General features: G+C 43.5%; 1 protein-coding gene across 7 annotated transcripts in view; it reads left to right on the top strand.

Moving 5' to 3' along the window:
* Nucleotides 1-4,717, top strand: part of KLHL13 (kelch like family member 13) — a 74,478-nt gene extending 69,761 nt beyond the window's left edge. For all 7 annotated transcript variants that reach the window (XM_030967991.1, XM_030967992.1, XM_030967990.1 and 4 more), the window contains 2 exons: nucleotides 1,412-1,525; nucleotides 3,177-4,717. In XM_030967991.1, the coding sequence (XP_030823851.1) occupies nucleotides 1,412-1,525; nucleotides 3,177-3,664 (602 nt within the window). In that variant the 3' untranslated portion in view covers nucleotides 3,665-4,717. The remainder of the gene's footprint in view (nucleotides 1-1,411; nucleotides 1,526-3,176) is intronic.
* The last annotated feature ends 23,236 nt before the right edge of the window (nucleotides 4,718-27,953 follow it).

The following is a 27,953-nucleotide window of genomic DNA, read 5'->3' as shown; positions in this document are numbered from 1 at the left end:
TGAGACACTAATTGCATGGAATTATGTATGATCATCCTGTTTTGCAACAATAAAGAGGTTATGCAGCAACTAAAAGAGAATTCAGAAGGTCACTCTAATGTGCTCTATACTAATTTTTTCATTGCTAGGGATTTTTTTTTGTAGTCTGAGACCATAGCTATACTCTTCTAAAATGATTCAGAGGATCTTTCTAAAACAGCTTTGGAGTTAGGGTGAGGTGCTTTATATTCACTATATGTTACTGTCTGATGTTCTCTACTGGCTCTATAATTCTGTAATTAGGCTTAAACTAAAACTAACTAAATTCTGCCTTTATAATGACAAGTTTCTCAGATTCTAAGGGTATTTTCTCTCTTGGTTGATGTGTAATCCTGCACTGTTAAGTCACCATCACTGATTCCATAGAGCTGACTCAGATTTTCTACTCTTGATTCAATCAAAACCTTGTGCTAGAGCAAGTAAAATGCCGGTTTTAAAGACAGATTCAGTTTTTCTATGTATAGTTCATAAACATCCAACAAAGATTAAGCAGTCTTGAATTACTTATAATGAGATTTGTCTTTAAGATAACTTAATTATTGACAATTTCTCTGTGCATCATAAAGTCACTATATTATGGGGGTTTTGAGGACCTTGTGCCCCTCTAATCATACTGTAGTATTCAAACTGCCAATACTAGAACTTGCTCCATTATTGAATTTGCCTTCTATTTGTATTCCCTGTGCTTGTTGCAGCCCTTTTCCTGCAGCCTGCATCTCTCCCATCTTACACTGGAGAGAGGTTTCCCTCTCAGGAATCCATTCTGCACTCCTGGGTGCTGCTGGGTACTGTCCTCTGTGATTTCTGATCTGATAAAACCCTTGATCATTCTAACATTCCAACTCAGAGAAAACTGCACAAGTGGAGTTGTGCATCAACACAGGCACTGCTCATCTCCTTGCCAGATTCAGGGATGTTTCATCTTTTTTCTTTTAAGCTTGGCTTTTGTAAATTGATGTAGTGACTTGCATATGCTGTGCTGTATGTTGCTGTGCAAATCCTTAATTAAACACTGCAATACAATAGGAAATTAGCACACAGAATAGAAATTTAGAACACAGTGTTCTCTGAGCAAGTTTGCTGATGGTACAACCCACCTGGACACAGTCCTATGCAGCCTGTTCTTGGTGACCCTCTTTAGCAGAGGAGTTGGATGAGGTGGAGTAGATGATTTCCAGAGGCCCTTTCCAGCCCCATCTGCTCTGTGTTTCTGTGATAGTGCTCAATAATTCCCTTGAGACTCCCTCAGCTGAGCAGTGTTACTTGTTGGCACTTCCTCTGTGGATGTTTCTGCCACTGCACTGAGCTGAGCACCAAACTGCCATGCTGCTTTCACCACTTCTCTCTTTGTGCTCTCCTTTGTCTCCAACAGCCACTGTGGAATGTTACAACCCCAGAATGAACGAGTGGAGCTACGTGGCAAAAATGAACGAGCCCCACTATGGTCATGCTGGAACCGTCTATGGGGGGTTAATGTACATTTCAGGTAAATAAATCATGCCTGTGACATTATCTGTGTGAAACAATTCCTTCTCTAACGTTTTCTGTTTCAGCAGCAGACAGTACAAATTAGTCTGTGGTTGCAGTAGGATTGCCATGGTATCAGTAGTGATGCAGTTTCCTTTGAAGCCAGTCAAACAGTACATACACTGCTGGCTCTGATGAAATTATTGTGGATAATATTATGCTTATATTGAATAGCTTATTCAATATTGAATAGCTTATTATTGCTTAATTGAATAGCTCTGAATTCCAAAGCAGTTACTCACTTTACCAATCAGAATAAAGTTTTCTGTAGCCACATATATAAATTTATATAGCAATATAATTAAACATAATATTTTTATAATATATAATTATAATTGTGTATAACAGTATTTAATAATTATAACATGTATTATGATATAATATAGCAATTAAACACACCCTCCCAATAAACTTTGGAACACACTGAAAATTTTAATACTTTAAACAATGTTTGCCTTCATTGAGGTAATGGAAAGGGCTAACTTCTCATGTTAATCATAGCATACAAGTAATATCTGTACACTGTTTTTTAATTTGAAATATGCTCATCCTGTGTGTCACTGACACACAATGTGTTGTAGTATCATTACATTTTTTTCACAACACTACAATGTGCTGTAGTTTCATTACATTTTTTTTTCCAAATGGGTTGTCTGAAAATCTGCTATTAGCTTAATTTTTAAAAAAGATTCAATCTGTCTGTCAGTGATCATTGCAGGGATCACAGGCCTATATTCCACTGAAATTTTAAAGGATGTCCTCTTGAGAACTAAGCTGAAATTCAGAGCAGGAGGTGGGACAAGGTTGCTTAGCTGACAAGAACTGGTGGGGAATGTGCTGGAGCAGCTTCATTTAGGGGCTCTTGTGCCAGTAGGCTAGGAGCAATTTGCTTTAGAATTTACTGTGAGGTACAGGTGCTTGTTTTGATGTGAGCAAGTCCATTGAGCTCCTAATTGCTGTGCTGCTGTCAGTTGTGTTTTGCCCATTTTGCTTGTTTTACTGCAGGTGGCACATACATATGCTGTCTGCTGTGGTTTTTTCATGTAGATCCCACAGATTTTTCTTTTCCTTTTGTCCTGGAGCCTCTCCAAATGCTTTTGCAAGGAGCTATGGAGAAGGGGAATGTAGAGGGAACCCTAGGTAACTATTAACTGAAGAATATTTGAAATGTGTGTCCTCTCTCTATTCACTTGAAGTTGATGAAAAAAGTGTTTTGATGAAAATTCTACTATGTGATACTTAAAACACAGTGGCATAGTATCAAAATTTGAAAGGGAAATGGATTATTGATGGTGAGACATATAACTAGCAAACTGAATGAACACAAGCAAAGAAATAAATTTGCAAAGTAGAAGCATAGGTAACAGTTTTTTGTTCTTTTAATCTGCCAGTATCAATTGTGTAATGAGGTGCAGTGTGAGACGTGGCTTCTGTCCATATTCCCATTTAAAGGAACAAATGTCATTTGAAATGGAATACTTCTGTGATAGTAATCTAAGCTAGAGTGAAGAAGTTTTAAGGAAGATGGAATTCTTTCAGTAAAATGTATTTTTTGTTATTTAATGCTTGTTAGGGTGACCACTCCTCTAACATGTGTCTTGTTTCTTTAGGGGGAATCACCCACGATACTTTCCAAAAGGAACTCATGTGCTTTGACCCTGACACAGACAAATGGACTCAGAAAGCTCCCATGACGACAGTCAGAGGTCTGCATTGCATGTGTACTGTAGGAGACAAGCTGTATGTTATTGGTGGCAATCACTTTAGAGGAACAAGTGATTATGATGATGTTCTAAGCTGTGAATATTACTCACCAACTCTAGACCAGTGGACTCCAATTGCCGCCATGTTACGTGGGCAAAGTGATGTCGGGGTTGCTGTCTTTGAAAATAAAATCTATGTTGTTGGAGGATATTCTTGGAATAACCGGTGCATGGTGGAAATAGTTCAGAAGTATGATCCAGAAAAAGATGAGTGGCATAAAGTATTTGACCTTCCAGAATCCCTTGGTGGCATTCGAGCCTGCACTCTCACAGTTTTCCCTCCGGAGGACAACACAGGGTCACCGTCCAGGGAGTCTCCTCTGTCAGCACCTTAGACCCATCCCTTGGCTCACCATTGTAGTAACACCTCTGCACTGCATCATGGGGTCTCTCATTTTTCTTCAGTAGTTTCTGTTAGGCTTAGCCTACAGCATTTCATACAATTACTGGAAAAATAAAAGACGTTGACATTATTTGTGCTGTTTGTTTGGCCTAGGATGTCTCTCAAGTGGTTGACAAAAAAAGATGTACTCGCCCGAGCCAAATGTTTAACAAATGAGAGGGTATTGTCTATAAAATGTATGAACTAGGTACATTATTAATGTTGTATGTTGGGTGTGAGGTACCTTGTAGCTTACATTTGAGAGCCCAGTGAGTCAATTTTGTATTGAACATGTCACTGAATTTCATGTTGAAATCCTTTTTCCTTTCATTTTTGACTGCAGATCACAAGGGTAGGTAGACCACATCAATGTGAACTTTCTGAAGGTTGCCAAGGGGCCTGAGCTACCTCCCTCTTTACACAGAGTATTTTTGACATATCTGTTTACCCACCTGACTTTGTGGGTGCTTTCAGAGCATATGAAGTTTCTTAGGCAGAGGGAAGAAATAAAATAATTTTAAAATATTAGCACTGTACAGGAGCGGACCTTGTAGAGGTCGGGAGTTTTTTATAACATATATCGAGTGTTTTTCCTGAGTCAGTTGAATGATGCTTCAAACAAACTATCCTAAACATATTTGTGTTTTTTAATTTGGGGTTTTTTTTCAGGAATTGGCTTCCGCTTGCATGGGAGCACACACTATTAACAAATGGGAATTCAGTGCAGTTGTGTATTCTGTGCTATGGCTGTACTGAATATGGGTAGTTAAGGGCTAGAATCAGTAACTTAAGCCACTGAATTTGACCAAATGGTTCCATCAGATCAAATTTAATCTACCTTTTCTCCTTTGCTGTTGAGATAACTTGCATAATGTGTCCTCTGTATAGTCTCAGTTAATAAGGTTATTTAGCACAAAGTGCAGCTTCAGTGAGAGAGCTGCTTTTGCTCAGTGAACCTGGACTACCACATTTTACCTTCTTTTGTTCAATAAAACTTTTAACTGCAGTTACCCAGTCTAAGCTACCTCATTAATGTATTTGGTTTTCTTCCTCTGCCTCACTGTCTCCAGGATACGTGTGACGTATATCCACATGGGTAGGTGAACCTGCAGGAAACCAATGCACAAGTGATCATGAATGGGTATTTTTCGACCTACTTTTAAGAAACTATTTTGGTCTGATGTGTTCATTTTATTGTTAGGGACTGATGAAAAACCAGTCTTAATGTTTTTTCCTTGGAGAACTGCTTATGTGTGCAGCCCTGCAAATTCACAGGAATCTTTACCTGCTCCAAAACACAGTGCCCTGCTGACAAACTGCAGCTCTGATTATGCCATTGTGGTTGTTCTGAACTTCCCATCATGTTACAAGTCTTTTTGCTAATGGATATAGTCACAGGGGCATCCTCTGGGGAATACTGTTTAAACCAGCTTATTGTGTTACCTATTAATAATAACCAAGTAAAACTTAATAGACTTTTGTTGGGATTTTGCTATTTGTGTTTTGTCCCTGCTTGATGCAATCAAGCAGCAGGATTACTGTGGTGTCAGTTTTGGAAGTACTGATATTTATTCTTTGTGCAGTTTACTAGTAATGGTCACTACCAAAATCTACATGTAAGCTTTAGGTTTCATAATTGTTTTGGTTAAAATCAAAATCAATTCTTCCTCTTTAAAAAAATTGAAGTCTAAATTCCATGCGGATGTGCAAGGTTGTCATGGGTGGACTAGTGGCACCAGTGGATACTCCTGGAAACTGGCCAGTGGAGATAAATTGATTCATCACCCTAAGAATACTCCTCTTATGCTGTGCAAAGCACTGGATAGAAAAATGTTGCTCTGTTTAAGAATTTTTCAATCCTTTAAGTGTCACATGCTACTAATTTTTTTCCCTGCTCAAAGACCAGATTTTAGATCCTGCTTGAGTTTAAATCCCCTGAAATCCATATTCAGTGTCTCTTTGATTAATTAAATTGAAAAGTACTTGAAGGAGTTGCAATTCCTTTAGGATAATGTAAATATATCCTGCTCTTTGTATGCTGGGGATGAGGGACACAGTGTATAAAATTGGGTATCTTCACTGGTGTTCTCTGTTTGAAGAAGCTTAACATAGGTTCTGATCGTTCTGAGGTGGTTTAAAGCCAGGATGTCAGTTTTGTGTCTGAACCTTGTGTAGCCAGGAGCTGGTATATGGACACAATGTTGAGATTTTTTTGTTTGTGGTTTTTTTTTTTTTTTTTTTTTTTAACTTGTTATTTGTTATACGTAAAATGGAAGAATTATTTTTGAACATTTTGTCATCAGTGGATTAAAGGTAATGCTTCAATCAAATTAATCTTTGGGGTTTTTTGTTTGGTTGGTTTTGTTTTTTTTTTTTAATCTCCCTCTGGATTAAAGTGTTTATAATTACATTAGTTAACATTTACTTGCTAGGATTGAAAAGCAAGCATCAAAGACTTGCCCAAAACTGCAAACTGGTTTCTTCTGTAATGTAGTATAAAATGACTTGATGCTCATTGAGTCTTTCTTAACCATAGCATAAGAACCCCTTTCCATCTCTGAACCCACAGCTGTAGGTACACACATGGATACACCAAATTTCCATTTCCAGTCAGGCTGCCTCTTCATCAATCTTGGCTTCTCTCATGTTGCAGTTGTAGTACCTGAATCAGGAAAGCATCTGGATAAAAAGCAATTATAGCTATTTGATTTGAATGAAGTTAGGGTTGCATGGTGTGCCAGCTGGGAGAGCCACAGGAGCTGTCTGCCCTCTCCCAGTGCTGCAGACACACACTGCAAAATTCATTCAGACTTTGCTTTATGGTGCCCAATTAGCAGCAAATGCCAAAAGGGTTCACTTCCATATAGAGTTTGCCCAAAGGCCCATCTGATATCCCTGCAGAACCCAGCACTCTGACTCCAGACAGCTGAGATGACATTTCCCTTGTTCTGTGTTTTGAGATAGGACAAAAACAATGGGGAAGATGACCTGGGAAAATTCAGGTTATGTAAAATTTCTTTGCCTTGTTAACATCAGAGAGTTCATCATCTGCAGATACCCATTTTTCTGTGATTCCCCTCCCCTTAGAAAGTTGTAAAGTCCAAGAACCTGGTCCAGGGAAAGCAATTCCTGCAAGGATCCAGCTGGTCTTGTGGCTCCTTGGGGTAAAGGAGTTGTGCTGAAGGGATGAGCACTGGTGCAGCAGAACGTGGCTGACAGCCTGGCTGTGGCTCTACAGGCCCCTTGGGTGGAAGAGTCACTTCCCCTGTTCTCAGGACAAAAGTGAGCTGTGTTCTTATAAACAATGCTATTTTTAAATTGCCCATTCTGTTTCTAAGAGATCTCTAAGGAGGAGCATTTTAGTGACAGAAGCTCAAACCAGCAGTCTGGTCCTTTAGTGGCAGTCATGGAATAGAGCAATTTGCATGCAGATAAATAAAGCTCTACCTAAAGGCTTACAATCTTAATCTGATGGGCTAGTTGGACATGAAAAAATAATTTGATACCACAGCAACAAGTGCAGTACAAATATCTGGAGAAGTTTCTAACCAAAGAATTGAGGATGAAGTTGAGGATGATCTGATCAGAAAAGATCATAGCACTTTTCTTTGCAAAGTTCATTCTGCCTACCAGGATTGTTGTTCCTTCTTAATTTGCCCTCCAGCTGGGGATTACCTCACCTTTACACTGGTGTCTGACTCTGCTGGTCACTGTTTTTTCAATTCTTGGTTTTGTAGCTGACATCTCTGTTACTTCCTCTGCTCCTGATCAGAACAGATAAAGCAGAAGCTTTTTTACTGGCACTTACATCAGGAGAGAAAATAGCCCACTGTTGATAAATGTATTTGTAATTCAGCTTGTGCATTCTTGGAAATATAAAAGCAGTTTTAAGCTAGTGAAAGGTATGTGCATGTTGCAGGAGTAATGTGTGTCCCCCTTCCTCCTGGCTTGCACCTTTTGTGATGTGTGGAGGGTGCTGTGGAGTGGTGACCCAGAGATCTGGAGGGACTCAAGCTCTCATGTGGCACTTTATGCTTTCCATGCTCTGTGAAAGTGTTCTTTCCTTGCACACTGTATGTAGCTTATTGGGTATTTTTTCTTTTGTATTTTAAATGTGAATAATGATTCTTTGTGTGCAAGTGTGGTCGGAAAAAAGAGTCTTAAAGGGCAGAGTTATACTTTGCTTAATTGATAAAGTTTTTAGTCCCATGAGCATTGCAGGACCCGTTCAGCTGTGAGAAGGTGGTTGCAGTTTGAGAGGCAGCTGGGAAATCCCGATGGCTTTCCTGCCAGTCACAGGACCTGTCACCAGGTCACACATTCTTGTTGCCAGTCTTTCACAGGTCATTAAGTGAAGTTCTTTTCTCTGTCAGAAGCCTCCAAATTCGGTGTCCAGCTCTGTTGGACCTGCTGGTTACCCACTCTGGGGAAGACGTGGTGGGATGTGTTTGTTCTTTAATGACCTGGTAGTTTGTACAGAGATGCAGCCCAGGGAACCTGGGAGTGGTGCTACAGCAGGAGCCACAACTGGCTGACATTCCTGAGGGGATGCTCTCCTACTATAAGTATTACTTTGGCTGTTTTTTCCCCATCTTTGGGAGTATTTATTGCTGCTGTTTGAGTTTTTAACTTTTTATTCATGAAATGAGTAATGCTTCTGTGAGTCTGCAGTGGGAGCAAAAGGTTCAGGTGGCTCTTTCAGAGCTGCATGCTCTCAGGCTGTCCACATGGTTATTAAACCTTTTCTATTTGGAGCTCTGTTTCCTAAGTGTTTAGGAGAAATAATTTTACAATGTGAAAAGATCTCAGATGAAAATGTGTTTGGGACTGGAACAAAAATGCTTTTTTTTTTTTTTGGTCATGGTTTAGAGGTTAGTTTGGACTTTCAGCTCTCACAGACTGAATGGGGAGTGATATATATGTATATATTTTTTTTAATAACTTATAGTTGGTTTAAGTGAGTCAAAGTTCAGTTATTTGTACCTGCTTGCACTCCTGGCTGGCCTGTTGCTGTATTCTCCCTCAGACCACAGCATTCTGTGCTGTCTGGCATCTGTTTCCTTGTGTAAGAGCACCTCCTGTCCTCCCTGCTGCCTGTTGATTGAGTTCCCAAATCAATCTGAGCTTGGGTTCTTACATCCAAAGCACCTGTGGAGCTGAAGTCCACGTGGAGCTGTGGATTGAGGGCCATGGCTTTGACATTTAATTCCCCACCAGCCCCTCACTGCTTTGCAAGAAGTTCTCAAACCCAGCTAAAATCTGTGTGCACGAGGCAAATCTCTCAGGCTGAAAATTTCAGTAACTTGGGCATCTAAGGAGCACCAGAGTGTCCTTGTCCCCTCTGCAAGGAGAGTTTGCACATGAGCTGCTGAGGGCTCTGGGAGGGGCAGGCGCAGGAACTCCTTGGGTAACCAGACTTTTTATTGCCCTTTGATTCTGCTCTTTCTTCTGTGCCCAGATGGAGATGGTGGGAGGGCAGGTCAGGGATTGGTCACACTTTGCAGCTCTCAGTAGAGAGCAAGTTTGTTTATTCTCCTCTGTCTGCACAACACTGCAGCAAAAAGAACTGTAGGAACATTTCAGATTTTAAACATTGTTTCACAGAACAGTATTCATTAATAAAGGAAAAATTAGTCTGTTTTAACCTGTGTTCCTCATAACCAGGATTGTTCCAAAATACTTGGCTTCTGTTGAATTAAAAACTTTGCCTTTACTTCCCTTGTTCAACGTTACTGTAAAAAAAATTTGCTTGGTTTCTTTTCCATTTGTTTTTCATTGCTTGTAACCTTTTCTTAGAAATGTGGAAATAATTTTCCTTACATGTTTTATGCACCAAAATAAACACACCACTGATCACCTGAGTCCCCTCCCCATGTTTCTTACTCAGTGCCAGTGTATCTTTCCATATTTTACCCAAATGTTTGACAGCTGTCAATAAATACCATCACAGAGCCATAAAATTCCTGCTGATGGGTGCTGCATTGTTAATTGGGATAAAGAGGGGTCATCTCTTTTCTTAATCACTTCTGGAAAAAAAAATTGCTTTGAAGAAGAGGGCTGCCCTGTTTAATACATTTAAATGCAGATTGTTTTGGCCTGTGCTTGTTAACTTTAGTCTTGAATATTTGTCTCTTTCAGATATGTAATTGCATGGGGTGCTTACAGGGCACTGTTCACAGAGTGTGTGTTCCCTGCTCATCCATAGGTGAGGTTTCCACTGGGTGCTGAGGTTTCCTTGGGCCCTGCCTGCCAGGCTCCTTTCCTAGCCAGAAAGACTCTTTGTGAGTGATCTTCCATCTTCAGAGGAACAGCCTTGTGTGGCTAAAGAACCTCTACCAGGGTCAGGAGCAGTGAACTTGGAAGGAAAATCAAAGCAGTTTCCTAATTGCAGTTAAAGCACAGCCCAAGTTTCCAGAAAGGGGAGAGAGCTGCTGTCCCTTAGGCATGTTTTGTCAGGAGTTGAGGATATTAGCAATGAAAGGATTGTTGCTGTAAATGGAGACAAAATAAATCCCTACATCTGTCCCCAAAACAGAGAGATTTCTTCTGTTGATATACCACACTATTAATATTTGACTTTGTGTGTATATGGATGTCTCAAGTGGTCATATCACATAAGTTATGCCCTAGTTCCCATTAGTCACAGTGTTTTCTATCTAGTCAATTCTGAATAATGTTTTAAAATTACATAGAATATTAGAGGATACACTTTTCTGGTTTTATTTCCTAAGCCTTTTTAAAAGAGATTTTATATATCTCATTATTTCAGCATTACTGCATTTAGTTAAACCCAGGAAACATGAAATGTCAGATTTTGGTTCATCATTCAGGTCTTTTTGGAGTTTTGCTTCTCCTTTTTACTTTATGGAATTTTAAGGAGGGAATGGCAAGAAGAAACACAGAAAAGGAAACATCAGGTGGAACTGAATGAGAGTGTCTGCTGTCAGCAGCTCTGCCATTTGGGACAATTTTATGATTTACAATCCTGTCAAATTTATCTTGTGTAATAACCCAGGAGGTTTCCATTTGGCCTGCAGTGACACAGTGCTGGGAAAGGAAAATCCAAGCATCTTTGCATTATTCCCTGCTCTGTGCCTTGTGTCTTACCCCATGGAGTGACAATGGGTACCCAGTGCACCGAGGCACTGCAGCCTCAGATCCCACCCCTGCTCCTGTCAGGGCTGGGATCACACAGTCCCTGCTGTGCCAGAGCTGCCCGAGCCAGGGGCCATCTGTGGCCACCCCTGCCCCAGCTGGGCTGCATCCCATGGCTCTGGGAGGCTGAAGGGATGGAGAGTGGCTTTGGGAAGGCAGGGGCTGCTGTGGCCCTCTGAGCAGGGACCAGCAGGGCTCCACTGCGGACAGCAGAGCCAGGAAAATACCTTCATCCATGCATGGAGGAAGGATTTTCTCTTTTATCTTTGATTGTTCATCAGAATACTTTGGATCTTGGCTCTCCAAAGCACAGGACAAATCTGAGCTGCAGTCATTGCACATGGAGGTCACTGAGAGCATGTCTGAGTGATCTCCTCTGGTTTTAGCACTCATCAGCCACTGATTTTGGAGAGAGTGGGGATTTCTCCCCCCACCCATCCCCAGTTTTCTGCCAAAGCCCTAAATATTTCTCAGACATTTTGTGAGTCTGATTCCAGGTGGGCTGGGCCATGCAGAGGTTTAAGTAGTTGGGGACATGACTGAGACCTCTGCATGCCACCAGGCATGTGCCCTGTACTTAGGGATGCTGATAGGAAAAAAGCTGTGACCTTGTTTGCTCTCCCTGTCCTTACTTCCTCCCCAAAAAGAACCCATTCCCATTGTAAACCAGCATTTTCATTAGACCAGACATCAGATTGGGAATTTTAAAAGATGCCTCACATTCTTCATCTCACTCTTCATTTTTGCTGTCTTCTAGAAATTAAGATGAATTTTTTTGTCTTAACATCATGTGGCATGAGGGACCAATGCCATTCAATAAACAGCTGCAGCTTGGAGCTCAGGGTTACAGCAGAAACTACACTTCTTAAAGAATCACATTTCATTTTCCTCTTCCATATTTATACACTTATAAATGTGGACTTTCTGGAATTTAGATAACTTGATAGAGATGACATGTGCCATATGGTCTTTAGGACAAATTCCAGCTTCGTTAACAGTTCACTGGCTGAAAGGAATAGCAATTAGTCTTTCATGCAGTCTAAAATCAGCTTGTCAATTAGCAAACAAACTAAAAATTACTGGAGTTTCTTTTTACAGAAGCCTCTGCTCTGAGCCCTCTCCCTACACCCCACGTGAAGCTGACTTTGCAGCATGAAACCATTGCACCCTGTGCTCATTGTCACTGCTTGGCCTCTGGAAATGGGTCAGGATTAAGCAGAAGAATCTCAGTGTGTGTGGTGCAAATATGAAGGCTAAGAGGCAAGTGAAAACTCTGTATTGCCAAATCCTATGGGCTCAGTGCTGGAGAGGAGGGAGGGACCTGCTGAGGAAGCCCTGAATGTTGCAGCTGCTGGGCAAAACCAGAGCCCTGAGAGAGGAGTGCCACGAACCTCCAGGGAGAGCTGATGTCCAGCAGGGTGGCTCCTCAGCTTCCCAGTCACTTCCAGTAACTTCCCAGCACTGCCATTTGTCCAGGCTCTGGAAGGGGATGAGGGGAGAGCAGGGCCAGAGTCTGAGAGGGAAACCCTTGGCCTGGCCTGCCCAGGGGCTGGGTCTTGGTCAGAGGATGTGATACATCTTTATTTTCCTAGCTCCATTTGCTGGAGGAAGACCTTGTGCTTTCCTGGTTCTTTTCTAAGCCACCTGGGAAGCCAGTATTCCCTTGCACATAAAGTGGGAACAAAGATTTATTACACTCTTCTGAAGCCGGTTATCAGCTAAGCTTTGAAAGACTTGTTTTCTCCAACTGTTTATTGGTGTTACTTTTTGTTTTTTCTCAAAACCTCTAACATCTTGTGATCTACCTGAAGGAGGATGGGGGGGCAGGTGACATTTTTGATGCCAACAGCAAAGGCTTTGCTGTCAAGTGTCTATGTTGGCCACCCACAGAAGGTGCAGGAGAACCTCATGACCACTGGTTATTTTATGAAAACAGCTCTTGAATTGCCACAAGGAACTGAGTAAGTGAGTGAAAGTCTGCTGGGATCAAGTATCTAGTATCTGCCCCTCCTGGCTCTGAACTCATCCCTCCTGGCCAATGCCTCTGCAAAATGCTGTGCATGGCTGCTGTGATGGGAACCATCAGCCCCTGAACCAACCTGCGCTGTTCTTGCTGAAGGTGGGATGCCCCTTGTTAAACTTCTGTTTCTATTCTCGTGCTGTGGACCTTATCCATGTGATTTGACAGCCTCCAGTGAAAACACTTCCCCAGAGCAGTAAGTAAAGCCGTGTGCTGAGGCTTGTGACCCCACGGTCTGCAGATCCTGGACAGCCCATTCTCAGATGTGTGGTACTGATGGGTGGGTATTGGATGGCCTCATGTGCCTTTCAAAACAGGGCAGTGATATTTTGGAAAGCCCCCATCAAATGGCTGTAAAGAAGCTTCTTCTCTGGATGTGTTACCTGTTGCTTGAGCTCAGGGGGGTTTGAGAAGCCAAAGCATTGTAATGTAATGACCCTGGCAAGAGAGACCCCAAGTATCTGAATTTGCCAACACCAGAAATCCTCATTCGGGTTTGTTAGGCAGTTCCTCAGTTTCTCTTTGCCCTGCCAGTCCTGCCCCTTTTGGAAAGAACACAGATGACTCCATGTGTGACAGCTCTGAATACTGAGGGGAGGGTTCCCCACGGGCAGCTCTGCTCCTGCAGCTCACAGCAGCTGTGGGGCTCTGCTCCTGCTCCCACAGTACTGCTCAGGTGGCACCAAGGACAAGGTCACAGCACACAAGCTGATCTTCAGAAATAATTTTAGCAGCTCTGCTAATGACAGTGGAACTGAGCTGGAAATGTTCCTGTCTGAAAGAGCAGGGCTGCAGAAAGACACTTTTTTCTCTATAATTCAACAGAAACTGGGTTTGCTCATAGTGCAGCCTTGCGTGGACTTGCAGGGGTTAATGCCCATCCCCACTGTCAGATGGAAGCTTGCAGGGCTGGTGGGGATGATGGAGCTGCAGAGGAGCTGGCAGGCCCCTTGCGTGTTGTCTGCTCTGCTGTCTGCTCTGTATTTGGGCTGTCTTGTCTTGCTAATCACATCACATCTGTCAGCTCTCTGTGCCTAGAAACAAACTGTAAACAAGATGTCAAGGTGGAGTGGGATGAATTGTTTTAAGAAAGGGACAAAAAAAATCAAACTATCTTGAATGGCTAAAACAATAATGGGTAAATAGCAGCTGAAGGTTCCTTTTAAAATCATTTTTAAAATAGCTAACGGATGAGGGTTTATACATGAATGTTTGGTTGTAAAGATGTGCACCACAGTGGCAAACCTAAAGCAGTTTTATGCCTTCTCCTTCTCATGGCCTGTAGCAGGTGCTTTACCATTTTTCCACCATTAAGACACTGGAAAGGGCTGCAGCAGTTTAGTACCAACTTTTTCTTGCAAACAGTACAACCCCACCAACCACCACCAGCAGCATTTGCCCTGCTCACACCTTGCAGGATGTCTGATACTTCTGATGTCTGAACCTTCACCAGGTTTGCCCAGTAGCAGGACTCTGGTAATATGATCACAGACAATATAAGAGAGTATATATCCTTTAGGCACAGAGGAAAGATTTGCAGTTTGTTTATTCAGTAAAAGTACTTTGGTTACTAATTAGAACTAATTTTATTTACTTCTTAGAATATCTATCACCAAATATTGTGTGTTCTCAGCTGAAAAAAGTGATGAACAGGAAGGATGTAACCGAGGAACTGTTTTGAAGATGCAGTGGTAAATACTCAGATGCTATGGTTTATGTTCATTTAAGGTCCATTTTCCTTCCAGCTCCAGTGAATGATGTGGAACCAGGTGGAATGTTTGTGTGTGGGTCACAGATCAGATTTATAGGTTTTGATGGAAAGTTACTTCAAATAATTTTAGGCTTAGAAAACAAATCTGGAGCATATTCCCAGTATTACCATAGGCTTATGAGCAAGTTTTGGTTGTGGCCGTCACCAAGTAGGGAGTGAACAGTTTTCACCAAAACAATTTGATAAAATTACAGGTAAAATGAGTTTTATGAAAGCCACAGTGATTTTTAAAGAAATGGTATGAAAAATACTGTTTGGAAGGATCTTAGGGTTTTTCTGCTTAAGGCTGGTGAAGGCCAGGGAAGCACTCAGGTCTTTAAATGCCCTTTGGCAAAGCTGCTGGTACCTGAGAGCTTCATCCCCCTCTGGGCACAGCTGCCTCCAGGCAGGGGAGCATCTCTGCAGGCTCTGCTTCCAGCTGTGATGGGGGCTGGATTCACCAGTTTTGGGTTGCCTCTGGTGTTACCTCACTGAGCTGTGCTTTTGGGTTGGGTGATGGACAGAGAGGGAGAAAGGGAGATCCTGACCCGCCCTGTGACCAGCGTGCTCACGGGAAGTGCTTTGTACAGTCTTAAGAATTTCCAGCTGTTTTCTTTAACACTTCTGTAAACAATTTTTTTTAGCAAATTTAGCCTTTGTGTGCAAGGGCAATGCAGGGCTCCTGCTGCATCTCACAGGCAGGAGTGATGTTGACAGCATGGAAAAATTCAACAAGACACTGCCTGTAATTCAGGGCCAGCATCTTGTGATGAAGAGACATTAGGAAGCTGTGACTTATGCAAGAACTGAGCTGACACAGGTGGCAGGTGTGCAGGTGGCACAGCCCTGACAGGAGAGTGCAGCTCCTGCCCAGGACTCCAGGATGTGCCATAAAGGGAATAAAAGAGTGGAGCTGTGGGTACAATGCATGATCTGAGCACAGGGAGGGGTAGGGGCTAATTTATACCTGCACAAGATTATTGCTGGGTTCTGCATGCAGTGCTCTGGTGGTTCTTTTGTATTCTCACAAGAAAATAACTGATTGTTCTGACTGGTTTTTATCCCTCAGAAAGGCAGAAAGACATTGTTTAGTTTCTTTGATGTATTTTTCATGTATAGCAGTCTGTGCTGTTGTACTAAGTAAGAGTAACCATGATTTGCTAATGAGCATCACTGTATTCCCAGGGACAAACCAAGAGTATTTTTAGCAAGGGGATAGACTAATGAGGTCACAGAGAGGATATGTGGTTGAATTAACTATTTCTATTTAATATACAGACATTTTGCAAAGGATTAGACATTGTAAATTCAGTGGCCTTCCCAAGCAGGATAACTATCACTTTGAAATTATATTTAATTGTCCACTCTTGACTTTTATGTCATTTAGTGTGTCTAGCCATGCTATTAGTGGCTTACGTCAGGAAAGGCCTGCTGTGACCTTACAATGCACAAACCTCTGGACAGCTCCTCTTGATCCTCCTCTCTGGGCAGTCTGTTGTGCAGGAATAAAGGCTTGGCATAAAGGAAAATAAAATTTAGCTGTACCAGTGTGAGAGGGAGGGGCAAATTTAAAGGCTATTTTTGTGTGTAGAAGAGCCCTTGAGGCTGATGGTTTTGGAATACCTGGATGTGTCTGATGGCCTGGAGCCCCCTGAGCTCAGTGTCCAACCTGTCTCAGACAAGGTTGTGAAGCTGCCATTGTACAAGTGAACCTGCTTTAAGGCCAAGAGATCTCTGGGGAAAAAACCCTAGGAATGGGGATTAAAATACTTTCTTAAAAATAATTAAACCCAGAGGTTTAGCAGTAACTGCGAAATGGGTTAATTCCCAATTGGAGTTGCTTCTCACTCAGTATCTGATGGCGTGAGAGCCGACATCAAACATCACAGAGCTCCCACCAAACTGCCCTAAATGAACTTCCCTTGGCTTTTCTCCTCCAGCAGGCTTAAAGCTGCCTCCCCCAAATTAAAGCAGCCTTTTTCATGTAAGGAGTGCAGCAGCAGAACTTGCTTGTGATGAGCAAGCTGATCAGATGATTAATGGCCCTCGGTCATGGAAATGATCCCTGGGGGCTGGCTGCAAGTGCTCAGCAGTGATGAGAGCATCTGACTGCAGAAGAAGGATCACCAGAGCCCTGGAGCTCCATGGCCTGGCATTCCAGAGGGTGAGGCCTCAGGATCCCAGCAGTCCTGGGGGCAGAGGCTGCAATTAAAGCACCCATCCCTGTCCATGGAGAGCAAGTCCCAGCCCTGGGAGACAGTGGAATGTGAAGATCACAGGCATGGCAGACTCAAGGCAGCAATCCACCGCAGCTGCCATCATGAGGGACACAAGCAAAGGGAGCAAAGTCACTGGGAGCATGAGTTTTAAATAATGTCAATGTGTTCTCAAGGTGAGAGTTTGCTTTATGTAATTGCTCTGGGGCTCTGGTGGTCCTTTTGCTTAAGGTGGATGCACTTGTCATTGCTAATCAATTGGTAAATACCAGTGCTATGATATTTTTTTGTGTCTGCACAGGCAGATGCTGCTCCTCTGCAGATGATGACTTGGATGGAGCCTGGGACTTCAGCAAGAAAAATGATGAAAGGGCCTGCACTGCCCAAGCTGCTCTTCAGGTAGCTCATGGGTAAACATTAAATCATGAAAATCCCAGCAAGCTGCCAGCTCAAGCAATGCCTGTGGGATCTCTGGGGGAAAGAGCCATGATCAGTCATCCATCATTGTGTAGGGTTTTGCTAAGATAATTCCAATTCTCCTTCTTCAGGTGAGAAGAGCAGAGCTCATGAGAGGGATGGTGTGAGCAGGGTCACCTGCTGCCTCCAGCAGGGAGAGCTGACCCGGCCCTGCAGGGGGAGGCAAGACTGAGTCTGCCTTGGTGGGAAGGAAAAAACAGTCTGCTAGAAATCTAAAAAAGTGAAGAGAAAAGGAGAGCAGTAACAGGATAAAGGGAGCATTCAACAAAAGGGAAAGATGTGCAGGAGAAAAGGTTCTTTGATATCTTTCCAGGAATGTCTCAGGTGATGGACACATCAGGCAGCATGCCCTCTGGCATGGACCAGCTCCCAAATCATGCTTTGCAGAGCCTCAGTGGTCTGGGATTGCTGATCTGTGTTGTGTTGTCCTCTAGGGAGGATATCCACTGTGGGCACACGGTGGGCAGGCTGCACCTTCCCAGTGCTGGACCTGGGAGCAGAGCTGAACCCTCTGGTTCCCTCTGGTCTCTGCACTTGCCGTGGGTGTGAATCTCAAACCCCAAGTCGCAGTGATATTGACATAGGCAACAAAAAATAGTAATAAAGAAAAGAAATCAATGTCAAAACCCATGGTTCTAATTACTTGTATGCAGTATGACACCCCAGAACTGTAATTGCCAATTTCATCATCTCTGGCTGACCACAGATGTGAACCCATTCGAGGAAGGAATTAAGTGTTAATTTTATAAAAAGCAAAGGCTACTAGGGATTTAAATTAGATTTTTAAATTAAGTATAAATCTGTAAAAAGTCTTCCTGAGTGTTCCCAGCTTCTGTCATTGATAATTGCCTACAGCAATAAAACAAAATGGTATCCAGTGTCTGGCAAAGTGTCAAGGCACTGCCCCAGTGCAGCAGGACAGGAGACAGCCTGAGCTGGGAGCACTGGGGGTGCTGGCAGGAGTGGGAGGGCTCAAGGTATGGTCTGGGGGTCTCTGCTGCTCAGAGTGACCCCAAGATAAGTTGGAAAGTCTTTTTTCCCAGCCTGGCGGTTAAAGAAGGAGTCAGAGCTCTTCAGTTCTCATTCTCAAGGTTGTTTATTGTATCTTATCTATAAAATTTTTTCTCCTGTCCAGCCGAGGTCCATTCAGCGGGACAGTCCAGGCACTCTGCCTGCCCCTGGGGCGGTGTTATCTTTTTATACTAAAAACTACGTGTACAATATTTACAATTACTTCCCAATACCTATCACCTATGTTAGACAGTGAGCTTCTACTCTAAACCAATCTAAAAATACCAACATCTCAGCAGAAGATGGAGGCCAAGAAGAAGAAGGAGAAAGGCTGGACACACCCAGATTCCTCCATCTTGCCCCCTGAACCCCCATGCTAAAAACCCAAAAATCTATTTTTTCACCCTGTTATGAATTCACTATCATTCTACTTAAACTTTCATGGCTTGTAATTCTTCATGTAAGGTTGGTAATTGTTTTATCCAAGGGCTAAATCAAAGGCACAGGGGCTTGGGCTCTGTGGCAAGGTCTCTGAGCCCCCTGGGCAGGGGCTCGAAGTCCTCCAGGGCAGCCAGAGGGATTTCCTGGGTTCCAACAGCATGGCCTGGGCTGAGCATCATCCTTCCTCCTCCTCCAGGGCTGTGAGGTATTGAGGCTGGCTATCAAGCTCTAAATGGGGCTTTAAAAGTCCTTTCTCTAAAGGAGCCCCCGCTTGTGCTCTGTAATTAAAGATCTCGGTGCCGCGGCTGTGCCTGGGGAGGGCAGGCAGAGCCCGGTGCCTCTGCTCGCTGCCCCTTATCTGCCCGGGAGCCCTCAGAGACCTGCCACAGAGCAGATAAGGACAGAAGCAAATTAAGATTTAGGAATTTCTTCTGGGACCTTCCTAGGCAAAAAGAGGTTTTTAATTGGTTTTCAATTCTGCGGCAGCCAGAGGTCTGTAATTAGGTTTTACATCATTCTCCGTTATCGCTCTCCTTTTCTATGTTTAGCCCACTGTGGTTTGGGTTTCTTTAAACAGGTAAAAATTCACTATTTGTCTTTTTTTTTTTTCCCCAAAAATCAAGTGCTGAGTGATTTCATGTTGATGCTAATCAGCAGATGAATTGTTGAAACTTAAGCCTGCAAAAGACTTTAGTCTAATGTTGCTATATTTAGTTTGTCTGGTAAATGTAGTAGTAAAAGCCTGATAACTTTATTTTTAATTATTCTTTTTCTCCTTGTACTATTTAGCTGGCAAACTGGCTTTCAAATTTTCATCTGAAGCTCCCTTTTTAAACTCATTTTCCCAATTTTTAAAATCTTTAAAATAGCCTTACAAATACCCTGATTTGCAGAGCTCTGCTGTAGCATTTACACTTTACAGAGTTAATTTTGGCAAAAATGCAAAAAATAAAAGTATGCTTGTATAAGCCTTAATCAATTGGGCTTGTAAGTGATACCAGAGTATCACTCTGTGCTTTAACACTGTTCAACATTAGTAAGATAATGAATCTGTGTTCATTAGTCAGCGTCCATGGCTATACAGTTTGTTCCACCCTCTCTCCTGGGTCTTGTTCTCCGTGCTGTCTGATGGATTTTCTTTCAGGATATCCCCAGTTCAGCACAGCTGCCTGCTATGCTGAGCACCTCTGGGCAGCAGGGAGAAGTTCCCTGAATTTGTCTCCACTCTCGTTCCAAGGAGGAGTTCAGTCCCACCAGTGCCCTCGGGAGGTTCAGTCCTCCCCAACACCTTAAGAGCGGCTTTGTTGCTGCCTCCCTGCCTGTGTTTCAGCCACTCATCACTGCAGGGAGGATCAGCATTAAAATGGATAAAAATGTGTATTTGGCAAGGGGGAAGGCTCTGGGTTGTGTGTGCAGCGTGTTGTACAAAGGGCTGATGGGTGACCAAAGTGTCTGCAGTGCTGCTGCTCTTCCTTGGGACTGCTCTGTCTAATGAAGGGATCAGCTTGGAGGGTAGATTTCCTAGGACAAAATTAGCAAATTGAGTGTGCTGAGAAGTTCTGGGTGTTTTGCTTTCTATCCTGGGAAATGTTTCCAGAGGAGCGGATGATCAGCAAAATCTGTGGCTCGATGCTGACTCCACAGCTGATCCAAAATAGCAGTAATCTTTCCATAGATACTTATAAAAAGGTTTTCATGCTTAAAAAATCCTGTGGAAATACTTCTATTAATTTCTGTTTATGCCCTGTCTTGTAATTTTTTTTTCTTCTTGGCCTTCTTTGAAAATGGTGGCATTTTCAATTTAAAAATTCAGTGGGAAATAGTGAAAAATGCCACCTGTTTTTCTTGGTTTTCTCTGTGAAGACTGCAGTTTCTGAGGAGCAGATGTTCTCTGCCAGATGAGAGGGGCTGGGTGGCTCTGCCTGCCCTTGGAAGAGCTCAGGAGTCTCTGTGCCCCAGATTGCTGCCCTTTGGGATCCTGTTGAGGTCCCTCAGCTCGCCTCGAAGTCGCAGAAGGATTGGGATGGTTTTGGAGGCAAAACCATCCCCTCCCCTCAGCCAGGCACTAATCCTGCTCTGGGGCAGTCCTGCAGTGGCAGGGAGCGAGGTGTCTGCATCCCCCACGCTGCATCTGGGTCAGGGAGCTCAGCTCAGTCTGAGCTTTGGTCCCCAGCGCAGGCTCAGGGGTGCAGAGGTGCTGCTGCTTCAGGAGTGAGCTGCTCCTTGTCCCAGTGGGCACTGCCAGGGGAAGGGGCTGTGGGAGCACAGTGACTCCAGCATAAATGGGAGAGCATTAAAATTAACAGGGTTTGTTCCTGTAGCTCATTGGGGTGAGTGCTAAGCTTGTCTGACTGTGGTGCCCTCAGCCCCAGGTGCCTCTCCTGGCTGTGCTGCTGCTCCTGCTCACCCCCGTCCCAGCTGAGCTGAGGAAATCCTGCAAACTTCCAAGGGTTTGGTGGCCACAGAGAGGTCCCTGCAGGACGTCCTGGCTTGTCAACCCTGTGTGGACCAAACCCTTTGTATCATCTGAGCCTTTTGGTGCACCCTGTGAGAGACAGCCTTGAATACACAAGCTGCAGCATCTGGCGTTATAAAATCCCCTTTTACTCCACCGCTTGATAATTTAGAGGTGAAGTGTTTCTGGGAGTATCTCATGCTCCTTGTCCTGCACAGAGAAGCTCAAAAGTCTCCTGGGTCCCAACAGCAGCAATACACTGACCTGCACAGGGCTGGTTAGCCAGGCATCAGCCTGGGCAGGGATTGAATGCTGTCATGTGCTCTGAGACACTTCAGCAGCAATTCTGATGGCTCTTCAAGAGTGATGGTTCTGGTAGAGTGGCTTTTGATTTGTTCCTGGCCCATACATCTCTCCTCTTCAGTGTGGTGGCAGAAATTGCTTCATTATGAACTATTTCACTGCAGCAGACTTCAAATGTTTGGGAATTAGAAACAAATTGCACTGTTGATTGCTTTTCTTTTTCCCCAGATCTTGAGCCTTCAGGAGCTGAAGTACATTTTGTATTCTTCCTTCACTTGAGCCTGTGTCAGTGATCACCTGCTCGATGTAGAGCAGAGCTGAGTCAAGCTGTGCCTCTTTGCAAGGCATTCTCTGTTTTATCTCTACCACTCCCTCTGATGTCACTTTTCTGTGACTCTCAGCCTCTGACCATTTCAAGGTTTTAGAAAAAGAAAAGCCTAGTAATACAGGGCAGTTTTACACAGTTTGATGTTCTGTCTCCCTCTGTAAGGCAGCTCCTGCCTCGAACATGAGCCTGGCATGTTCCTTGAGCACCACAGCTGCTTGACGGGCCAGGATCCTTGATGGCAACCATGGACTGGATTGTCACCACCGATAATGCCCTTGCTCTGAGAAGTCTCATTTCAGCACAGCCTGCTGGTAATCCCAATGGAGCTGGTTCCTGCTCTTAATTCCCAGCTGCTCCATCTTCAAGCAGTAACTCACTTAAGGAGATTTCAGTGACTGCTGCTCTCTGGATAGGTGAGGACAAATGTGTTTCCCCAGTCCAACAAGGAAGCTCTCTTGTAAGGAGTTATGCGCTATTGGTCAGACGTGATTTCCCATGGATGAACACACATAGCAATTTATTTATTTGTTTTTATCCTATTGTTTTACAGCTGATCATTACATTCTGACAGAACAGAGAAATGCAGTTCAGCTAACCAGACTTATCACAAATGTCCAGCCTCCCCAGTATTGACAATTAGCAAGTGTTCTTCAGATGAAGGTGATTGTCCAATATGGGAACATCAATAAAGCCATAGGGTGATTAACAAAACACTGAAAATGTATGGATATATCTGAAGCTGTCTGATCTGGCTCTTCACAAAGCAAGCAAGCAAATAATAAGGTTAGTCAGAGGACAGATTCATCACCGTCATGAAACCAAATTGGTTTCTATAGGATTGTGTGATTGAAAAGATTCTTGTGGGATGATCTGGCTGGAGACCAATGAGATGTGACTGAAGGTGTTTGGGAGATTGCAGCTTCTTCACTGCAGCCTGCAGTAATTACTTGGAGCAAGAAAGGTAGTCAATACCCACATACATCTGTTGTTCATGCTGGCTGTAAATCATCTAATCTCATATGTGCATCTCTTCAAGGGTATTTTTTGGTTCTCTGCGCTGTGGCAGAGGAGCAACAGAAAAAGTTATGCCTTAATAGGAGCTTGCATTGATTCCTGCACCAGAGAACTGCTGAGGGGATGGCAGGCTGTGCTGTGCAGGCACTGCTGTCCATGAAGAGTGGTTTGGACGGTTTGGGGAGGTGGTGTTGGTCAGCAATAGGAAAAGGATTACAAGGAAGCCTGGATTAAACTTCCCCCAGGATAAAGCTAACAACTGTACCTAAGCATAGTGGAATTTCACAGTGCAATTTTGCCTTGTGTCTGGCTGCTTTATGTGATCCTGTATCAGGTATCTTTGGCCTCTGGAGAGTTGGGCATCTTCCCTTGGATCCTGTTACTTTTCTGCAGCTCCCTGTTTCAAGCATGTTTCTGGATCTAGCCACCTCTCTCTGACCAATTCATGCATTTCAGTCTGTAAGATTTCCTAGATAACTTCCTGGCACAAATGAGAAGTTTGATGATCCACAGAGCACGTGGTTTGTCTGATCCCAAGCTTTCTCACTCCAGAAAGCAGGGAGGTGATTTCAGGTATCCGCCATTCTTGCTGTTGTCTCTGTCTGAATTGTTTCTTGCCAAGGGCTGGAATGTGGGTTGCTATTGTCTCGGGCTGCTGTTTGGAAGTATCAGTTCCACACCTAATTATGCATGAAATCAGACTGGTTCTTTAGACACTTTGAAGTTTTTACAAGCATGACATAGAGTAAGAATAGTACAGAAATAGACCAGTATTTCCTCTTACTTTGAAGTTACTAAATGTACATCTAATTGCAAAGTGATTAAGACAGAGTCACCACAATATGTCCCTTCTGAACATCGTTTTGAAGCAGTATAAATACTCTTAAATATAAAGCACTTCACAAATAGGAGAGCAAGAGCTGTGGAGTTGGGCTCTTTGTGCAGCTGAATTTTATACTGAACTTCAAGTTGCCTTTCAGTGAGCAACAGCATTACATAAAATATCAAAGCCTTTCTGTGTGCTGCACAGAAAGAAAGATCTACCTGCTTAAAAAAGCAGAATCAGTGATGGAAGACATTGCTTAGTTGTCTGTTTCTACAACTTTTCCTAGTCTTTTTTTAATAATCATTTATTTATAAGTTGTAGGATTAATGCCTGAGCTGCTTTAAAATGAGGACCTGGGGATGCTCCAAGGTTAACAATCACATATTTTTCATTTTCCTAATGTTCTATTTCAGTTAATAAAAGCTATTGCACCCAGTGATAACAGTTACCCAGAACAACAGATAATTGAATAGGTTTAATGGAGCTTTGATTTCAAAATACTTGCCTTGAATGACAATATGCAAAGTTAAATAAATGATGGATGAGCAAGATTAAATGGAACAGAACTCTAATCTTCCTTACATAATATAGGAGACATTAATATAATTCTAAATACCTGTAGTTAAAGCTATGAATGTCAGTCAAGGAGAACACAATGCCACTGGCAAACCTTAATTTGTGGTCTGGGCACAGTTTTGCACAAGCAGGAGCCCTTGAGCAAGCTGGATTTGGAAGCTGAATGCCTGAACACATCCCTAGGAAAGCACATGCCTGCTCTGACTCAATGGTAGCAGCAGCTCATGGACATTTGGGTTAATTTTGGGTTAAAACCCAGGTCTTGTTGGGTTCCTCTAGGCTTTTGCTCTGCCCTCCAGTCCACTGGGCCCTCAGCATTACAGGAGTTGTGTCCTTCATAGTGGCCACTTTTGGAAGATGGATGAGATGAGATTTCTGCAGAAATCCTTAAATTACCTTTTTTAAGCCCTTCAGGTGTGAAGAGACAAGGTGCTCTTACCCCACCACCGATTTAAGCACAGGCTCTCAGCATCCTTTAGGAAATGCTGCGAGGTTAGTGAACCTGGCAGTGCTTCAAAACGATTTTTAAGAGATCCATGAAGGTCATTCAGGGATTTATAAATCTAAGGAATATTAGGTAAGGCTTCCTGCTTGTGTACAGCCTGGTCAAGGGAAGAAGCTGATCACTGCTTTCCTCCAGCAAAGCTGTCTGCAGCACTGGCTGAAACCATGGACTGGTCCCACCTTCCTCTCATCTCAGGGAGGTGTTTTCATTCTATCTCTGTCAGGAAATACTACAGAAAAACAGGCAATCTCTTCATAAAACATCTGTTCTTTCCAGTGTTGGACAGTGCTCAGTAGGTACGACTGAAGCAATTAGCAGAGTGACATGGGGCTAGAAAGGCATTCCTGTTGTCTAATGATCCAGAAGAAAAGAGAATCATAATAATAATATGGTTAATTTAAAAAGTCACAAGTCTGCCCTGATCTGATTATGATGTTAAACAGCAAAAAGGGACAAGAAATCGAGTGCAGTTGATTCCCAGCATTTTTCAACAGGAAATCCCAAGTGTGTATGCAGTGAGGAGTGAAGCCAGAAGTGCTGGGGAATGGAGAGCTTTAAACAGGGAATGGTATTGCCAAGCAACCTGTTCATTGTGATCTGAGACCTAGGGAGAGGCCATGGCTTTATGTGTTTGTTCAGCATGTGGAGATCCTGATGCCTGCAGGAAACCCAAATTTTTTGTCCTGGTCCCCCAGACTCTCCATGCATCTCTCTGCAGGAGCACGGCGAACTTGGTGTGATCAAGGAATTTTTATGTATCAATGCCTTCTAGTAGCTGTGTCTGTTTTAGCATTCCCAGTTTGTATAAGATTGACTTGAATCAGAAAATAAAGACATTCTATGTGTTCATCCTATTGACCCAGCTCTCATCCTAGTCAGAGCAGGGCTATCCCTGCTCACACACAGCTGGGACAGTTTCTTTCAGACTCCAATTCAGTTCTGAGACATATTGCTTCTGCTCTGAGTCTTCTGGATCAAGAAAAGGACTCTTTTCAGCCACCAGACTGGGATGATAATCAAGTCTCATCAGACAATATCAGGGTCATGGGTTAATAAGACTGTAAATCTCAGAGTAATTTCTCTGAAAGCTGCAGTGAAGTCATAGACTTTGGCAAATAATGTCAGCTGAGTCGTTCCAACCTTATTTATCTGAGAAAAGCAGTTATAGGTAATTTGTGAATTGTGCAAAAACATGAACTCATGCATAATAATCTTAATGGAGCTTGTTTACATCTTCTTCTTCTGCATAATTAGCAAAACATATGATCTGAGTTGTTCTCCTCGTTTAGAGCCCTGTTTTGGCTGGTTGACACAGCAGAGTTGGTGCTGCCAAGAGCTGTAGTGGGTAATGTTTCCTGATAGATTTAGTGTGGGATGTCTGTGCACAGCAGTAGGGTCTGTAAATACACAGCAAAAAAGATCAAGGCCATCATAAACAGTAAAATCTGCTGCAAACCAGAGCTGAGGGTCCAGCACTGGCATTTCCTCCATGCCCTGCACGAGTGAGTGTCAGCAGCTGTGTCCTATAGAAAATCCTAATGCTGAGTGACTGATTGCATCACAGCCTTGAGACTGTGCCTTCTAATTAGATATGCAGAGTGAATAATTTGAGTTCAATTAGGTGTTGCTGGCTGGACAACCAGTGCTGTAATGCATATCCACACTGAATGTTATAATTAACCTGTTTCATGTCCTTGGTTACTGACTCTTGGGCACTGGAAATAGGTATTTTGGATTGTTTGGGATTTATTGGTTTTTTTCCAATTTTGGTGTTATTTTACAGCATCCAGCTAAATTAAAACCAGCATTAGGTGTTATTTAACAAATTCTACAAACTTTAACAAATATCTACAAACTTTACAGGAAAGCAGCATTGTTTGCATAGTGTAGCTGTCCTGCAGGTCAGGATTGCTCCTTTCCTCCTTTCTCTCAGGGAATTTCTCGCATCTGTTGCTAAGAGACAGTAATGACTGGTACTTAAGAGAGACCCAAGAAGTTGCTGTGGTACAGGGAAGGGTGCACCTGGCTGCTCTCACTGAGGGGTTTCTCTTGGTGGGGCAGAGATACCTCAAGAACTGGGCTGGGGAAGGGGCTGGGTGCAGTTCCTGTCTCTCTCACTATGGAGGGGAGACAGGCTGTGGGGGAATTCACTGCCACCACCACTATGGGGTTCTGTCTTCCACTGAGAGTGGGCTCTGTATCATCCTGCACACTGTGGGGGTTTGGTACCTTATTAGTTCTTAAAAAAAAAGTTAATTTTCCTTGGCATTTCAGATATAGGGCCAAAATTTTGCTCAGTTAGAGATGCTCTGACGTGACTGCATTGTTACTGTCCATGGGGTGGAATTCTGCTGGTTGGATTCCTTGTGCTGCAGTGCAGTGGCACAAGCCTTGTCTTGGCCCATCTCCTCAGCACATCTCTGGGACCTGCAACACGGGGTGCTGCTGCAGGACTGTCCCTGTGTCTGTCCACCACCCCTGCCTCCCCCAGCAACACCATCATCCCCGGGGCCTGATGCCCATGGAGCCAGCAGGAACGTCTCCCAGAGCAGAACAAGTGATGGGGAGTGCAGTGAGGGATTTGCATTCAGACTCCCCACAGGAGGATGAGATTTCCCCCAGCATGGGATCATCAATGCTCTTCCTTTGTGCCACCACCCTGCTCCCTCCTAAAATTGCCTCTGTTCAATCCCTCAGTGTATTTCAGGAGATGCCAGGCTGTTTCTTTGTGGTTGTTTATGGCTTCAAATGTTTTTTCCTTTTACTGCATACTTCAGATGCAATAAAAGAGAAATGAAGGGGCCATTAAAGGAAAATGCTTTTCCCTGGCATTATCTGCTCTGTGGGATGTTTCCAGAATTGCTCCTGGAAGAATGCTGCCTGTACCCCTGCACCATTTGCCCTGTTACTTACAGGATGCTCCCTTTGCTAGCTGGTTCCCTTTTCTGGGCTGGTTTCCCACCCCTCCAGCCCTCAGGGCACTGAGGTCCTGCCCACAGGCTGCAAAAAGAGGAGATGCTGGAACCTGTGGCTGGGGCAGCTGCAGCCAGAGTGCAGCTGCTGCTCTGGTGCTTCTGCATCCTTTTTGAGCCAGGCCAGCTGGTCTCAGCCCTGGCTGAAAACCTTGGTAAGGTGCTGCTCATTCCTGAGCTTTCTGTGTTGCTT

The sequence above is a fragment of the Camarhynchus parvulus genome, chromosome 4A, assembly GCF_901933205.1.
Source record: "Camarhynchus parvulus chromosome 4A, STF_HiC, whole genome shotgun sequence".
Lineage (NCBI taxonomy): Eukaryota > Metazoa > Chordata > Aves > Passeriformes > Thraupidae > Camarhynchus > Camarhynchus parvulus.
Note: the sequence above shows the minus strand (reverse complement) of the source record. Positions and strands in the feature narration are given on the sequence as shown.